The 19097-nt window shown below is 39.8% G+C and overlaps 1 protein-coding gene across 1 annotated transcript in view; it reads right to left on the bottom strand.

Annotated features, from left to right (window-relative positions):
• Positions 1-4011: 4011 nt before the first annotated feature.
• shank3a (SH3 and multiple ankyrin repeat domains 3a) overlaps positions 4012-19097 on the bottom strand; it is a 385335-nt gene continuing 370249 nt past the window's right edge. Inside the window, exons 19-23 of the mRNA XM_066724020.1 lie at positions 12895-12975; positions 10897-11024; positions 9131-9236; positions 5482-7840; positions 4012-4114 (exon numbers count right to left, since the gene is read on the bottom strand). Of these exons, the coding sequence (XP_066580117.1) occupies positions 4081-4114; positions 5482-7840; positions 9131-9236; positions 10897-11024; positions 12895-12975 (2708 nt within the window). The 3' untranslated portion in view covers positions 4012-4080. The remainder of the gene's footprint in view (positions 4115-5481; positions 7841-9130; positions 9237-10896; positions 11025-12894; positions 12976-19097) is intronic.

The raw sequence follows: 19097 nt of genomic DNA, 5'->3' as shown, positions 1-19097 counted from the left end.
CTTTTCATATAGATGCATGAGGTAATTCACTGAAACTGGCATATGACTAGAATTTATTTAAAAAAACATTGTTTAATTGATTAAAAATCAAATATCAACTGTTCTAAATGTAGCACATTACAATGACTTAACAATGTCAAGTTATTTAACATCACAGGGTGAGCAAAATCTAGGAACATACTAAATTTTCACTACAAGTTTTTTTTTTTTCCTTCTCTAAACAAAACAACAAACAAAACCAAAAAAATGCAAATCACAACTTTCAAAAAACAGCCAAAGCTATGAAACAGTCCTGTTATGTGATGCCGTCAAAATGATGAGCCAAGCTGGCAGATACAACTGGTGAAGTTTTTTTGTATGCGTGAATCAATGATGTGGCAAAGAAAGATTAAAAAATAAATCCATAAATATGAATTAAAAAGAAAAAAAGGGTTGCATTGTTAATTCATTTTAAAATTAAAGAGAAAGCAGTAAAAAAAATGCTACCAAAAGTGTGAAATATGTAAATGAAGACAGTAATGGTGTGCAAATTGTAAACTCAGATGATTTAGTTTGATTTAGTTAGTCCTGGGGAATTTGACACAACAAATGAGTGTACAGCTGTCCGGGAGAAAGTTGATGAAGTATTCATGGAAGACATGGACCATGTTAGAGGAAACATGAGCAAAATAGAGGACACTACATCATACATTCGATGTGACCCCAGGAATATCTTTAGAGGAAATCGTCGGTCAGATGCGCTCTGGAGACAAAGCTATAAAGCAACTAAGCTTACGACTCATCCATGGCCGAAGAATCCACCGCAGCGTCAGGGCAATCCGAATTGAGAAGGACAATTGCTCGCTGTGTACAGGAGGTGATGGACACAGGTCTTGTTTGAGGATGTGGAAGGTCACAGTGAATATATAACATGTAACAACACTCTTCAACCTCTGTCACAGATGTTTCCAGGAACTTGGTCACACTCATCTATTAATACTTATTTATGTTGCCAAATTACAATATTTTGTAGTTTAGAAGATTTCATTTGCAGGACTGCTCCTCAACAGCTCTATTATACTCTACCTCCAGTGTTTCTACACAGTGAGCTGAGGGAAGGTGTTGAGTCAGTGTAAGGCTTCACTTTAAAGGAGAACCTGTGTTTGGCTTTTTTAATGAGGGTTATCTGAACACTAAAGATGTTGACTTGGATCAATCTCGTCACCTGGTTAAAGGGAATCAAGAACTGTTCACATAAGTGCTTCCTTGGGACATCTAAACACAACAGAAACTGTTCACAGGTATTACTGGTTTTGGTGAGATATTCCACTATAAATCATTCATGGAACTTGAAGTATTAGACGCGATGGGTTTGCCTTTTATACGAAACCATGAGGGGTTCCTAGTATTGGTCTATAAAATATTGATGAATTTGCCTTTACAACAAATTTGACTCTCATAACAAGATTCTACAAGTGTTCAAATTATAGCAAGGTAATTTATTTTATGCAGTCTTCTGCCATATTCAAAGAAGAACCTCCCACAACACTTGTGCTTGTGTATCATTGACAAGACCAAGCTACTAATTGTGTTGAATGTTCTCACTTTTTCATATACATTTCAAAACCGTTCCTTTTAATATGGCAGGGGTCTGTAAATAAGACTGGATTGTTTATATCAGTTGATAACGTTAGCCATCTTGGACGAAACTGTCAGTGTGAGTGATTGCTCATTTGAAATGCCCTGGGAAAAACATAAGCACCTTCTCATCTCCAGGAGAGGGCTGTCCCTCCAGGATAGGACTGAGCAGCACTGGGAACAGTGTGGCGAAGCTTGGACTGCAGCAACTGTTGCTGCCCCTGCTTTGTGGAAAGATAAAGGTTTTAGGATGTCTTCAGTCATCACGGTTGCTCCTGACACTAGTGTCACACTTAGGCTTAATGCTGCAACCAACATATTCCAAATAAATACATGGTTTACTTGGATTTTTGTTTTTAAATTACACTTCACTTCTTCTCGGATACCTGCCAGCAAGACATACAAGTTAATTTGGACTTACTGGTTAAGTCAAATGAGTGAACAATTTTGGGGAAAATTGAACAAATTATTCATAAATGCTGCACAGCACAAAACCACAGCATAGTCTAGACAATTTCAACATTGTACTAAAGGCACTTACGTGAAACACAAGAACAATGTAAAGATTCCTGAAGACCTTTATAAAATGCCAAGGTGAACGATTAGCAATTTTCTTTTATTTGTGTCTGGGGTGTGTCGACAATGTGAGTGAAGAATATTTTTGCTGGGTCTAATTTGCTGAATATCTACCCACGTTTTGTGGTCTATGGAACAAAAAAAATTGAAATTGAAAACCAATACCAAAAACTAGCTGACCTCCTTGGTTGCACACCATTACAGTTTAGCAAAGTGACAGTCAAAAGCGGCTTGAAGCTGGAGCAAAAGTAAGAAAGATGAAGAGATCTAGGTGCTAAATGAGCTGCATGAGGTGGCACATGCTAGTGTATTAATCATCCCAAGCCCTCTGTTACCTTGTTTGCACCTCTGACATATATAAAGCTCACATGTTCATTTATCAGCTATCTATCTCTCTCACAAACTCCCAGAACACACTGCTATAAGGATCAGAAACAGGAAAAGGCAAAAAAAAAAAAAAAAAAAATCATGACAATATACTATTTCCAAATTTCTTGTATATATTGTATGTGACCCACTTTCTCGTCTGGTTTTTGGTTCCAACTGAAGTGTCAGTATTGTTAATTGAACTTAACTTGCTTGATTGACCTTACAATAATAATAATAATAATAATAATAATAATAATAATAATAATAATAATAAGAATCATAATAATAAGAATAATAATAACACAGAGATTTATATTCTGGACTTCAGAACTTCCCTTGTTTAGTTGTATTGTTTCAATGGTAAGGTGTCTACAATTTCAGTAATTGAATACCTGTGTCTACACATCATTTATTGATAAGTGTTAAGACAGAGCACAGGAGCTAAACTTTATGAAACCAAGTGAACACAGACTCAACAGAAAACCTGGCATCAATACTCTCAAAGCACAGTATTTCCAAAAGCAACGAATAAGTGAGAAAACAATTAAGCTAAATCAAGAAAATAGTTCAATTAAGGTTTCGGTAAGTTTGAGTAGTTGATCTCTGCTGGAACCAAAACTGAAGACGCAGGGGGTCCCCAGGTCTGATAAATGCTGCATTAGCTAATGTTTTTATCAGAACATAACACTCCATATATTAAGAAAAAATACTAAGGCACATTTTTCAAACATCAATAACCATGGTTAATTAGCTCACTATAAATGCTTATTCGGCAGAATAAAATCTCAACATGTCCCACACAACAGCAAACCAACAAAACATGAATTTGTCATTCTTTATTACACAGACCTAAGGATTCCTACAGTAAGAGTCCACCAGACTATTCCACCTTATTTGTTTAAGGATTTGATAGTAAAACAACAGTAAAGCCCAGGCCATAAATGCTTTCTAGCCTAGAGATGAGATGTATTATTGCATACAACCTTTTAAACCCTCAACTGCTTTATGGAAACCAATCAGAACAGCAACAAAAGAAAATCTAGTGTGCCTGTTATAGCTGACATTTTCAACACCAATCAAACCTACAGCAGGACCTGACATGCCAAGACAAGTTCTTATTGAATGAGGGCACATTTGTGTTAGAAAACAACAAAGTGTGCATCACATGGACTCCAGGGAACATTCCTGATTCACACAACTGACAAATGGAAGGACACAAGGGGGCAGATAAAGTGGCACCCCCCCTCCCCAACACCCTACCTGTGGTTCTATGAATGCAATGCAAAAAAGGAAAATCTACTTGTTTTATGTTTAATTATATCTGTCTACATTACACAAAAGACAAAAAAACTGTGATAAGATAAACACTGCAGTTCCAGGACTTAAAGGAGCAGACAAGGTAACATGTGACTTGGTAACAATAATAGCAAAAATAAATAAGGTTATTCCATTCAAAGGGATTAGTTCATAAATGTATTCACAAAAAATGAGTTATTGTTTACCCTAGGAGCTACAAATCTACTTATACTTTTCTTCATTTTCCTTGTCACATCTGTAGGAAAACACAGGACTTCATTGTACTTTATACAAAAATAAAATTAAAAAAGGAAATAAAACGAAGGTGTTTTTATTCACTCTAACACATTTCACCAACTGTCCATAGACGTATTTAATAAACATATTCCCTTTGGTATTTTTTCTCTTCCTAATAAAATAAATTATTAAATAAATAAGCTTTGCAATATAAATGTTAATTTATTATTCAAGTAATATAACAATACATATATTATGAAGTACAACTAACATATTAAACTTTCAAAGACCAATATGTTAAAGTAAGGTAACAAAAATAAAATGATCTGTCAGTGAAAACAGACGGCAAACAAAGTTTTGTCTAAATGTAACAGAACATCCAAATATTATATGCAGGACCTGAATTCATTACTTACCACTGCAGTTTGCTGGACTGATGATATTGCTGTATTTCCATACTTTTTAATGAAAAAAATCATATATTAGCTAAAATACCCAGGGCCATTAATAAATGGGTCAACAAGCTGAAGATATTAAAGAGATTCCCCTTCTTCACAGCAGTGTCTATGATCATTTTTCAACTAAATGTCACTCAGAAAATTCAGAAAATGGTGCTCAAAACTATAAATGACTTTTCATCAAGAATACATTGAGACAAAAGAGGACAACTTCTCTGACACTGATTTCCTCAGAGTAAAATAGCATTTAATGATAAAAAAGACTCAGAAATAAATCATGAATGACAGTCAGCTGAAACCATGAAAACAAGTTCCTGAAAAACTATACATTGATTATGATTATTGATCAATAACCCAAGATTTAATCCATTAAAGTTTTTGATTAATCTAAGAAAGATGGATTATTCAAGATAATGTAGAGTTCAAGGAAAATCAAATGGATAATGGGACTGGAAGGATGTATTAATTAAGGAGATCAATTAAAACTATTTTTTGGGGGTGTTTGTTTATTTAGTAATCCAGATTAATTACACCTCCTGATCAGATGTTCTGTGTGTCCTGTCACTAATTCCCTGCAAGGCCACATTATGATTAAGTCAAAATCTTGCAGGATGCCTGGCAACAACACTTACAGAAGTTGTGATTTTCACAAATCCACCAGCAACACTGATAAATGTGCAATTTTGGCTATTCATAGATCTGTGTGGCCAGTGGAGCATGTGATCAATAATGGGGATCATCAAACATTTAAAATCATAAGGAAGAGATGATGGATTTTGCAATGATGAAAGATACAGAAGTAGTCACAGAATTCTGGACTTGCAGTTGGACTTGGGGTTAAATGCATTCCACATTCCACATGACTCCAGTGCAGAAAGCACGGCCAATGCCATACGAACCCCTGCTCTATGGTGATGTGGCCCCTTACCTTGCACCCACTACAGGGGACTTTTTTCCAGGATCCAGTGTGGCCCCAGTCGGTTCCTCCCCGAGGGAGCGCGTGTCCTTGTTCAGCTGCTGGAGCCTGGAGCTCAGTTCACTGATCACAGTGGGCTTGCCATCCTCGGCCCCAGGTATTGGCCGCATTTCCACGGGATCCCCCCAAAGCTTGGACCTTCTCTGGAAGAGGTAGCGGGGTCGGCCGGTGCCGGCAGCTGCAGCCAGCGCGGCCACGTGTTGCTGGGAGAGGAGCTCGCTATCCGAAGACTGCTTCAATAGAGGGTCCCTGAAGGTCACCGGCCCCTTGCTGAGCTGGGACTTGAGTTTTGGCTTTGGAGGCACTGGCGGCTTCTCGAGTATAAAAGTCTGCCCGTCGGCGAAGGAGGTGTAGGTGTCGGTGGGCTCGCCGCTCTCCGACGACAGGGTGGACATGCTTGAGACAGTGGAGATGGTACTGGTTGTCTCCAGGTGATGGTCGCTGGAACTCCGCGTGTCTATCTCTTCCACTCCTGAGTCGGCTGCAGACTCAGGCACCAAGGGGGTGTCTGAGGGCTTCCCTGAGGATGTTCCACCAGCAGTAGGAAGTGCTGCTGCTGCTGCTGCTGTTGCTGCTTGGGTTGAGGCGGAAGGTGCAATTGGCTTGGCCAGCTGTGGTATAGGCATGCCCGCGACCTTCACCAGGACGCCGTTGGCAAACTCGTCTGGCGGTGGCACGAGCCCGATCTTCGCAAGTTCTTCCCGTGTCTCTTCATCACTGGAGGACAGCTGGGCAGGCGGGAGGGTAACAGTATAGGGCTCCACTTCTTCCTCTGAACTGCCTTGAGCCAGTGTCTTTTCAGCTGAGGGGCTGGCTGCTTGCTGGGTGGATTTGGCGGCGGGGCTTGGTGGCTGGGTGAGCTTCGCTTCAGTTGGGGTGAGCTTGGAGGGTTCGTCTAGAGCCCCTTTGGGAGCTATGGAAGGCTCCACCAAACCCAGCCCTACTGCTTGCCCATTACTAGTTGCATGAACCATGATGAGGCCAGCTGTTTTCTGCTGGGATGTATCCATGATGCTGATAATCATGCTCTTCTTGTCCTCTATCTTTCTCTGCTCTGACTTGTCTGTCCTTGTCTCCATCTCCCTGCGGAGAGTTGATGGGGTCCCCCATTGGTCCTTGCTAGGGGCTGTTGTACCTGGGGAGGACCCATAGGGGGGAGTCATCAACCCTCCGCCCTCTGCATCCATTCGCTCTGCCTCTTTGGTCTGGGTTTCCACAAACAAAGGCCCTGTTTTATCCAGTTTAGTCCTAGGCTCTGGGCTGCCAGCTGGCGACTGAGCCTGGGAAGTCAGAGCCCGTTCTCTTGCGGCCAGCGCAAGTGCCAGTGGCGAATTCGGGTCGAGGGGCTTCCCAGTGAGGGGATGGATGAAGGTGGTTCCACCTGGTGAAGGCCTGAGCGCAGGGGCTGGGGGAGGTAGCTGACCCAGCTGGTCCCTGCTGCCCAGCAGTCGTTCATCGATGGACCTGGACTGCGTCAGGGATGGGGGCTCTGGGACTGTAGTGCTACCTTCGACGGTACCCACAGATAGGAAGACTGTGGATTTCCTCCTCTCTTCCAGTCGCTTCTCTCTGTCTTTCACAGCTCCTGCTATGGCAGCAGCAAAAGGGCCTTTTCCTTCCAGTTGGGCTCGAATTTTCTCCTGTATGAACTGCTGATGCTGTTGCTGGTAGTCGGCTCTGCTTGTGTGTCTGCCTGTCGGTGAGTGCTCTCTGGCGTGAGCAGAAGCAAAAGCTAAGGATGCTCTTTCTTGGGCATCCTCTACCTGCAGCTGCTTAACCAGGGGGCTCTTTTTGCGCTGGGGTTTGGTGGGGGTGTACAGCCCTACACTGAACTGACCAACATTAGCATAAGGGTTGTCAATAACCCTCCCTTTCCTCTTAATCTTTTCAGGGGGAGTGGCCGAGGGCCCAGGCCGTGGGATGTCTGTGGGCTCCACAGGAATGTGGGAGGAGTCCTGGAGGATGATCATGGATCGGGCTTTTTTCTGGCGCTCGACGTGGGCAGGTGAAGGCCGGGGCGGCTCGTAGATTTCAGCAGTAGTCACTACCTGTGGCAGACCATGGATCTTGGCCTCTGAACCAGGTTTAAAGCTGGATCGTGTCTGATCATGGCCTCGACCTGGGGGAGGGGGGGGACAGAAGGCCGGGGGAGGCCCTGTATCCAAGTAATAAGGAGATGGAGGTGGAGGAGGGGCAGTTTGGGGAGGGGGAGGAATACTGTGACTGTCCCTAAGGCTGTCTGTCATTGACGAACTCCTTGGAAAGCGCGGCTCCCCTGCAGACGTAGATAAGCGGTCCTCTTCCGAAGCCCCTATCATTGGACAAAAGTTGCATTAGGATGGAAGAATTGAAAAAAAAACAACAAAAAACTACCTTCATGCACTCAATATTACAAAGAAAGAAGGCGAAAAGAGAATTGAAAGCAATACAGTTATACCTATGTAAGTAAGTTTGTGTTTAGGTGTCTGAGCCTAGGTACCAAAGCAGGCTGATCTTTTCACTTACAAATAAATCCAGGAGAATTTGCGACTCCTAGAATCTCCCCCAAATGTCTCCTTATTTTATAAATGTTTTATCTCCTCAGCTTAACCATTTTTACCCCAAGGGAGTTGCATTGTGGGGTTGGAGGAGTAAAGCTAGACCAGTGATGCTGCATTTAACAAGACTGGCTGATACTCCTAGATAGATTTTAAGTGGTTGAATGTAGAACGTGTGGTTCAAGAGCACCTACAGTACATACAGAAGAAATAAACATGTACTAAAAAGACAAGACACTTAACATTTACAGAAAAGGAATAACACTTTCTAAGGCAGGGAGATTTTTATAACACAAGACATGGACTTGACACAATTGTCCATGTGCTCTCAGTCTTCTGCAAAAGCTGCTTTGCAGTATAATCAATGAACACACTCCTGTCACAAAGCGGATGAATTAACACAGGAGTTGACAATGTATCCTCCACACCTCCACACACTTAATTGCCAAAGCAAAGTAAAGAAAACTAACTAAACAAATAAAAATGACACATTTTAGACTGCTTTGAAAGACAACTGTGCATGAAGTGGAAAAGAACGAGAACTACGGTGGGACACCTCATTAAAATGAAAGCTTGGGCTGCTTTCGGTAAAAGTTGGAGGTATGTGTTTTTTTTAATCTTCTGACAACCATTCCCTGTAAAACGTTTCGTTCTAAATTTACATTTGATATCATCCTTACTTTCAGCACTTACCTGATCAGTTCATCGTAACCCAGAGAAAAGGGTTGTGAAAGTAAATGTGGATAGCCAACTAATGCTATCAAAAATGTTATTTTACAGTCTCTAATAAATATACTCAGCTGCATTCACACTGTATTGCAGAGCTGTCAGATAAAGGAGAGAAAGTCCTTTTTAAAAGCTTTGATGCAGGAAGAGCACATACTGAGATAGACATATCATTTTTGCACTGCACTGTATATCAGAAGATACTTGAGAGCAGTGTGGTTTTTGGCCACCTTTTATTTAATCTTTTATTTTTTATCTTAAAGGCCTGGTTAAATAGTGATAATAAAAATCATAATGCTTTAGCTGCAAAGAAAAAGGTCTAATTACAAAAACCTTACCTACGGATTTAGTTCGGGGCATTCCTTTTGGCAATGGGATGTGGGATTTCTCCACTCCGGGAGGAAGGCCAGAGTGTACAGGCATTCCCTGACGCTCAAACAGTGACTACATGAAAAAAATAAAAAATAAAAAATAAATAAAACTGGTCAAAATATGAAAAAGAATAAAACTTAATAAAATGGTGTGAGGAACTCCAACAGACTTTGGGAAGTGCACAGTTTTTTTCTTTTTTCTTTAACTTTTTTAAATTTAGACAAATTTAATGGCAGGGTGAAGAAGCAATCAATTACAAATGGGACAGTTTTGTTCCAGTTTGATATCTGAGCAAATACTCCAAATTGCAACGTGAACAGAAGGTACATACTGTAGGTGAAACTCTCTGGCTGTTGCTATACTCATTTCAGGTTTAAGCAGGGATGTCTATGCATTGGTAAACACTGTGGAAATGTATGCTTGGGTTAATCGGGACAGGTCTGGACCATTGATGGCATCAGTGGATTCCTAGACAAGAATAAGGTGTTGAAAAGAAACACGATATTAAAGAACATACTGAGCCATACCGAGTGCATAGTGAACCCCTGGGTGAGAGACCAGCGTGTGCTGCTTCCATGAATTGAGACCACTCTGGTTTTCATGCATTTAGACGGCTAGTTTTGTGCAAAAGGAATGGATTGCACAGCTCTGGAATCAAGACATTTTATAGAAAAGAACCATGTGGTACAAAATGAAGCTGATCTCATGCTAACTTAACTCAGACTTAACTCAGTCAAATTGATCCACTGCCCACTTCTTCATTATCCATCAATCAAATGCAGTAACACTTCCAGTTAATCAAAGTATTATACTAATGGAGTCCATACTGATATTGCTATATGGCTACACTACATAAACACAACGTTTATTATGTGGTCTGTTCCTTAGAAACTAAAGGAAGAGAGTAAAATAACGGTCCATTCCTTAGTGAGTTGCAATAGTGCCTGAAGTTTCGCACAAGATCAGTCAGATCAAGCAGGGTAAAGGGTAATTTGATCCTTCTGAAGGTGGAAACAGAATTAAATAAAGGGGGCAGTACTCTGTCAAGACATTACACTTCAATGCCCATCAAAGATTCATTTTACAACCCACTGGCTGTAAATTACAACAAAAACACTGTGATTAAGTAGGAGGCCTGAACTCTAGTGGGGGTTTGACTAAAGCCTAACAGCAGCTGGATTACTTACTATCCAGTTGTAAGTAACACAAACGAACTGCATTCGCTTCAGAATAATGCTATTGTAACATCCACTTTTAGCAGAGGAGTAACAAAGCTTGAGCAGAGTCAACACGAGAGGACAGCTGCATTTAGGAGTCTCAAAACAAGGCACTTCTTGATTTATCCAAAATTGCCTGAACTCCGCTTTTTATTTGATCTTCTTTTGCCATAGTAAGTAGAGGGGTTTTTAGGTAGGAGGGCCTAGCATACCACCCAAAGTTGAAAAGTTCCTCATTTGGTCAGAGGTGGCTTCCTTGTTTTTATCATACAGAGGTTCATGGGTCAATAAGCACCTGAATTGCAGGGCTGAAATACAGGGCGAGATGTGTGGGTTGTATCAAAGTTTCCCACGCTTCCCTGTCCACATATTGTTTCACCCCCGAAGAATAAGGTGAGTGAATGCGTCTCTCCTGCCTGGGTCATCAATACTTAATTGAGTGCTCCAGATTAACATCACCCTAGTCCACCCTCAGCTCCTGCCAGTCCCCTTGGTGGAGATTGGCCTTCACTCACACTGATCTCTGCTGGTGTGATTCGCCTGCTCGTGGGGCGCTGCTTCACTGTGGCAGCTCTGTAGTCGGCCTCTACGACTTCTGGTCTCAGGATGGGTTCCTGAGCAGCTAGCATTTCATCCAGTTTCTCTGCACGGATGGATAAAGGGAAATAGACAGTGGTTTGTGATCGAAGGGGAGGGCAGGGGGGTTATATTCATGTATCGCACTACAAACAGCATTCAAAGTTTGAAGCAGCAGGAAATAAGAAGCACACTTCCTCCAAACCTACACCGCTAATTGCAAAGACATTCACTGCTCAAGGTGTGCAATGACGTATTTTTCTGCTCCAATCAACACTGTTTAATTTATTACCGGATTTGATCTTGTGATCTGCTTTAATACAAGCCAGAATTCAAGATGATGTTAGTGTCTTTGCACAACTCACCCCCTCTTCTCCTCCTTGCGGATGCTTGCAGGAAAATAAATTGGGAAAAACTATTTGATTATACTTTAAATGAAAGAAGGCATGAGAAACATTCACTTTCCTAAGATCTCACCGACAAAATCTAATCACAATAAAAGATTAAGATCCACAGACGAACAGGCAAACATCCCAATGTAAATTTAAATAAAAACTATATATTTACTCTATGATTCATCATTTGAAGCAGTATGAATTATAACAAGTACTAGGGTTATCCCCGTTTCCTATACAATTCCTCAGTCAAATAATGAACACATTCTTTCAAGCTGTGCTTTGGATACAAGACAGAAATCACACTTAGGCAGTCTCGGTATTGGTTGGAAAGTTTCTGTAAAAAGTTCATAGCCAGTGACTACTGCAAATATTTCAGTCATTTGGCAAGTAAAAACTCATCCAAGCTAACACTGAGAAAAAGCTTTAAATCGACAAAATGCAACCATATATAGTGCCAAATGATGGGGGCGCTATAATTTTTTCCTTCCAAAAAGTACGCAGGGATTCTAAGTTTCAGAAACATGGCTTAAACCTCTGTTTTGTTTCTGTTCCAAAGAAGAAAGTACAGTCTGAGTATATTGTGTAAATATCTTAAGTAGCAGGTATGCAGAAAATGTATGTAATATATGTATTATAGTATATATATATATTATTAAAAAAAAAAAATCTAACCCTATTAATGTATTTATTTCCAATAGAACTATGAGCTTTCAGGTGTCTTTCCAAGTGTCTCTGAAAAATGTAATTATATGAAAAATCAACAGAGGAAGATAGAAAACACACACAATGGGACACGCATTATGCAAACAATGAATGAACTGGAAAGCCGAGTTAACGTTTACTTTATGTAAATGCTCAAGTGTTTTACATGTGTGACTTTTTTTTTTCTCCCAATCACCTAACAATTGAGAAGGTGCTCATATTTCAGCATTTAAACTACACACTGAAATAGCACAAACCTGCAACAACAAAAATGTGTCATGCATTTCATGCACAAATTTGCTACTAATTATTATAAAATGGTGAAAAAAACAAAAAATTGAAAGAGTGAATACTGATGTGTAACACATGTTCCTTATTAGCATTTGTTTCTAGGGCAATTTAAAATCTGAAGCTTTAATAATTCACAAGTTTAAAATTCACTGGTGGGCAAGAGAATTCAAAAAGATCGCATCAGAAAATAGGGATTTAAAATTTGCCAGTGCCATTGGAAGGCCTATTTAAAAGTTCAGAAAGATGTTCAATGGTGAGAAAGACAAGCAAAGTCTTAGGTAACAATGGTTCTCTTTTGAAGAAACTGAGGAAGCAGGTTTTAAGTTAAAAGTTTGGTAGGAAGGAAAGAACACAGAACAGTGACCCCTGATTCAGGAACAGTGGCTGTCTTTCTACAGAGCAGGCCTGCGGACGGGGAGATGAGTTAAAGTGTGTAGCCCCCCTCTCCCCTGGGACCCCAGACACACTTTGGACTTTTCTCCCCATCTCCGCAGGTGTGCTACAGACTGGTTAACGGTTGGAAGTCCAGCACATGAAGAGACTTACCCAGCTCCTCCAGCTCGGCCGTCATGGACTTGGAGCGCAGGGTCAGGGTGGTGCTGGGGGCCCTCTTTGGGGGTGGGGGAGCTGAAATGAAAAGCGAAGACACTTTGGATTTCTTTCCCAGGAGTTTGCGGGCGCTGCCCACGTGGAGGTGCCATTTCTTCTCCACGGCCTTGATCTCGTCGTACTCGGGGGAGCTGGAGGACTCGCACTGCTGGAGCAGCTTGTTGAGGCTGCGATTCGAGGCAAACTTTTTCATGATTTGTATTCCCAAAGGGTCGTGACCAAAGACGAAGCTCCTCAAAGATATTGTTCAACTCAATGATAGAACAGCAACCTTTTCCTACAGCAATGTAAGAGTCAGTTTGGGAAATCAAGCAACATTTTCTTCACATTTTAGGGAAGAGGTGGTGAGGAAACGCTACATAATGTTCCATTTCCCATGCTTAATGAACAAACACCTGTAGCACATTTTCGAGGCAAGTAAGGCACCAGACAGGAGGAGAGACACAGCTGAGTGCGCCTTCTCAAAACTTTCTCACACGGCGATCTGTAATCCATGTGAACAACACTAGAAAACCGGAACGGTCCCTTTCTAGTTCTCCATTCCGATATGAAAGTTGTTATATTCAGCTCTTCACTGCACCGCAATTCCGTCAAGTTATCTGACAGGAAATATGGACCAGGACAGTGGCACGTACGAAGATAACTCTGATGCTTGCGTAATATCAAACTGAGCCTAATACTGTTTTATTATTATGAATATCTTTTTAAAACTTCAAAATAAGCTGGCTCTCCTAAGACATACAGAGAGAGACAGAAAGATAGAGAGAGAGAGAAAATTCCCAGGCCCTAATACAATGCTGAATTCAAACATTCATTGTAGTAACCATGGAAACTAGGGCAGTAGGAAGGCCTGGGCTGGACCGCCTCACTAGCAGCACTCCGATAGAGGGAGTGGAAATACTTCATTGCTTGTACAGTGTAGTGGGTGTACAAATGCAAGGACTAGAGATGAAATGTTTGCGTGGAAATCACAATTTACATTTGCACTGTGAATGCTTTGGTATCTAAAAACAATACTGACTTAATAGACTTAATAGACCAAAACCAAAAGATATATATATATTTGCAGTTTAGAATAGAAACTTTAAATAGTATCTACTATATTTATTTTATCTTAAAAGAGAGGCTTTTACATGTTAATTCGCTGTGAATTAATTTGGACTATTTCAAGCAAGATGAATCATCAGTCAGATGGTAAGTAAGTCAACATCTTTGGCAAAGGAGGCTAATAATTCAGGCATTTTAGAGACTAATATTTTTTTTTAAAGCTTTTCCCTTTCCAGCCCTCCGCAATGTATTCTGCACCTACGGAGGTGAACGGAAATTGCAACAAATGGAAGGGCATCTGCAATCCACTCTCCAACAATTAAGTCGATCACTGGTCTAAAATCCGTAGGATGCAGGTCAGCTCCACACAATGCAGCAACACTGTGCACTATTCTCTGGGTTAAAGCAGACTTCCATTTTCCTCCATCTGGCAGGCTCATCAAAGCAAGCAGTCTGGTACATGTTGTCAGGCTTTAAGCTTTAAAAGAATAAATCCACAATGTGCCTACTGTTCCTGGGCCAGTCTCCAAGAGGTTCATTGAGGGAGCTCTGCTAGCAGGTATCCTGAGACAAATGTCTGATATCCAAGAACTGTACCCTTGCCGTCTGTGAACCGAAACATATGCAGACACTGAACCAAATCAATCACTTTGCTGCAGCTGGATTTTATTGACAGCAGGTTCTGATGGTTTTTATCGCGACACTGCAGAACGCACGAAAAGTTTCACTTTCACTGCTGCTTCTGTGGGAGCAGTGAGAATGCAGACCTGGTGCTATATTCATTTATTTATTAGTTTATTCTTTCGTCACCTTGGTTGCAACAAGATACTTCTAGCCCTATTCGATGAGTTCCTCTTCAACCAGGGATTAGAACAGCATTTTAAATCAGCTGTCTCATGGAAAAGTTTCTTCATGCTGGTGATTTTCAATTGAAAATGTAATGTATTTGTATTTCATTATGATTTTCGCTAATTTACCAGCTCCGCATTAGTGCCCCTCCATTTTTACTGATCAACCACAAGACAAGAAGCAAACCTGACTCAATAAGTAAACAAGTAGTTCATTAAAAAGAGCCATTCCACTCAACTCTCCCTTCTCTGTGCAGCCACTGCCATTCAAAACAAACGATCCTCTTCACTGTAATCCTGAGAGAAATCCTTCGAATTCAGGCATGCTGCTCTCGCTTCACCTCTGTTTCTGCACACCACACTCTTTCCACAGGAACAGGCTGCTGCACTCTCTTCAGCTGAGATATTGAGAAGCTGGCATATGCTAGGTATCATCTGTCTCTTGAAAGGCCCATGCTCAAGAATTAGGTCACCGCTATCTGTCTTCGTGAACAGTCTGTCTTACTACTACCCCTACACGTACCCTCTTGGTCTTGCAAGGGAAAGAAGAACGAATCCAGTGTGCCACACAGCGCAATCTGAATTCTGTTAGTTTTCCGCCCAGTTATACAAATGAATATTCCACCCACCCAGATACACTGTCTGTTAGTTTTTATTTTTTTGCACAGCTCGCCGTAAACTTCTCTCTCTCTCTCCCTGACTTGTTTTCTGTGAATGTACACCACATTGTAACCTTCTCCCACTCCTGCTCCCTCCCTCTCCCTCTCTCTCTCTCTCTCTCTCTCTCTCTCTCACTCTATCTCCTGCCTATGGGTGACTCAGGTTGGAGGTTGTTGAAGTTGTGTTGGTTACTAATTGACCGGGACATTTTAGTAATCATTAAAGGGACAGGTACTAACCTGTTTTAATATGATGCATGCTCACCAGAGAGTTCCTAAGCCAGCACAATGCTGTGGTTTTGTTCTCAGTCTTGAATGATCTGAATAATACCTTCTGCTTGTTCAGAACATACATTATAGATGTATCTACTTTGGGTCAAAGCAGAGGAGAACAAACCAACAAAATTATAGACCAGGTTGTTGGAATAAGAGTACAAGGTGCATTTGTAAAAATACTCAACTCTGATGAGTGAATGGCCACTTTTGAGCAATCGCTTTCCCCCACTTACATTTTTTTCTGTGACATCTATTTCCAAGTTGAAATATTTCCTAAGATCGTGTAGTTTCGGGTGACCTGTTTTCGGCAAAAATGCTAAGACCCATTAAAAGAAACCAAAAATAACTGCTGTTTGCACACATTAAAATCAGGTAAAAATAAATAAAAACAATACAACAGAATACAATTTAATATTTTCTTAATAGCAAAGAGGTTTACTTCAAAACCTTCATCTTAAACTTCACTTAATTTGTTTTCAACAATTTCCCGTTTGTAATAACATGCAAACAATAATACTAAGGGGAAAGACCACAGGTCTTTGTTCATCATTTTTATGCAGCTGCCTACTATTCTATGCTATTACTGTTATACTTACTACACAATTCACACTAGAAATAGAAGTTTCAATTTCAGTCAGCTAAATTATATTGGAATCTCTCATTATGTTACTTTAACTGCTTTGCATTTCTTTATTAATTGAATGTGTGCCTTCTTGAACATTTGCATTTTAAGCATACCATCTTGTAATACCAGCCTGCAATATTGCTCTTTCAAATGTCCATCCTAATTTTGGCTCCATACTCTTTGTTGCTTGAACAGAATCTTGTAATGCATATCCTGTTTTATAAATTTGACAATCTACCTACTGCCTCTAAGCATGCGGTGACATTAATGTTTTGGATCACAACCCTACCTAATTTTAGAGTAACAAATCGGAAAAAAAAACAAAAAACAAAAAAACACCCACAGTAGCTCTATAATTAAATCCAAATTGCTCATATTTTGTATTTTTGAAAGACCAGCAAAGGTCATGCATTTACAATCTTGAGCACTGCAGGTGAATAAAGGAAGTGCTTCGAGTCATGAGTCATGTAAGTGAAAGCTTCATATGGCTGTACAATTAAATGTAGCAAATGCCAGTAGGAAGCGAAAATGTATTCACTCAGGAAGAGGCTGTTTTTTCAGGCTTAACCCCAACATTTCTTTCTAAAACTGCACCAGTTCAAGTTTGTATGTACCTGCCAGTTTAAATGCTCAGTTTTCTCTGAGCTTAAGGGAGTAACACAATGCACCTTAATACACTGAAGTCAATGTACTAATTAAGGGAAAGACTGCTGTATTTAGTACTTCTGTTATTCAATACTGATGGTGCTTTGTACAAGTGGCCTTGGAGCTCTAGGCCTTAAAGGTAAAGTCTATGTCACCTGGATATTTAGTTTCTTTCATTTACTTGTTGCATGTGTTAGTATGAGAGAGGTTTAATTCTTGTGTCCTGTACTCCACAAATATCTCAATACTCAATACAAGTATTGAGTGAATAATAATAATAAATATGTAAAATGCATTTAATTTGATTGCATTAGGTACATTTCAATTTAGGGAATGCTGAGTTTGAAAATTTCTGAAAGTGAAAATAAGAGAGATAATAATAGAAATACTGTTAATGATCAGACAGCAGAGGTTTAAAGTAATATTGTTGTGCATCCCTGCTATGTAATCAGACAAAACAGGAAAATGGCAAACAGTTAATTAACAAATTAACAAATCAATTTAACAAATCAAATACCACATTTTTAACAAAGCATACATTCTTTAGTAGTGGTTAATTGCAGGAGAAAACGACTCATCTGTTAACAAAGGTATTAATAACTTTTAATTGGATCTCCTGATCAAAACTGAAAAAAACTAAAACAATAAATTAATATATAAAAATACTTTTACTGTCCATAGTGCAATTGTGTAATATTTCTTTGTTCACCCTATATTGAAATACTATAGTCAAATTATGTCTTATCTGTTTAACTGTAGAAAGTATTTTCACCCCTTTATTTTTGGAAGCTTATCTGTATTCATGCTGAAGATACAGATGTCCAAACAAGCTTCACAGTAACACGGAGCTGCTGTTATGTCTTTAAACGGTCTTTAGGCTTTAAAACGGTTTACTTGTCTATAATGAGACATTCAGCTACATTACTCAGTGCTACAATGTTGAATACAATCTCCAGCAAACACTAACGTTTTCAACTTCCAATGACAACGTGTTTCTGTCCTGTTGGGATTAAACACCACATACCAGTTTGCCAGGAGAAAACGTGACAGAATCATCAGACTGATAATAGTTAACACAATGACTATGAAATTAAAAACTAATTCCAACCGACGGATAATTAAAACAGAAGCTTCAATTCAAATACGCAAAACATGAAAGCGTTACCAAAAAAACAAAACACACACACACATGCACATGCACACACACACACACACACACATAAAACCCTGATGAGATTGGATAGTCTCTTTATGTGAGAAAACTGTTTACTGAAGACATTGCCAGACTCTGTACTAATTATCCAACAGTAAAAATAGGAACATGTGACTTGCATTGCTCTAGAATGCTTTAAGCAATTAGTTTAGATGGCTGAGTAATTGGTGCTCGGGTTGAGCTGGAGGTTGTATCAGCTGCAGAATGCGAACATTTAACTATTTAGTTCATTCATTGCACCAAGTTTTATACAGAATCAGTGTTCAATGAACTTTGAAAAGATTATCACTGATAAATACATATAGTTTAATGAACAATATATTATTGATTAATATACAAACTGGAGAATATCTGTTTCAAATGAAGGGACTGAATGCTGTATTCATAGTGGTCACCTAATAATAGCTTAATCTAATTTAGAAACACAATTAGTATTGTCTGTGTGGTGATGTGTTTATGGACAGTAACACTGAAACCTGAATTCCAGAGTCCAGACTTCACTACTATCAAATTAAACCTGAAATGGAGCGTCTCAGTGGAAGCACCTGAGGGGCATTTTTGGCAAGCCAAGCTCACGAGAAACACAGAGAAAAAGGCAGGAATTGTATGTTCACATAAGAATGTAGAACAATATTTGATAAACAGGCATAACCTTGCTCTCAAAAGATAATATATACAGCTCTGGAAAAAATTAAGAGACCACTGCAAAATGATCAGTTTCTCTGGTTTTACTTTTTATAGGTATGTGTTTGGGTAAAATGAACATTTTTATAAACTACTGACAACATTTCTCCCAAATTCCAAAGAAAACTATTGTCATTTAGAGC

Source organism: Amia ocellicauda, chromosome 15 (genome assembly GCF_036373705.1).
Source record: "Amia ocellicauda isolate fAmiCal2 chromosome 15, fAmiCal2.hap1, whole genome shotgun sequence".
Taxonomy (NCBI): domain Eukaryota; kingdom Metazoa; phylum Chordata; class Actinopteri; order Amiiformes; family Amiidae; genus Amia; species Amia ocellicauda.
This window is presented reverse-complemented; position numbering and strand designations above follow the sequence as displayed.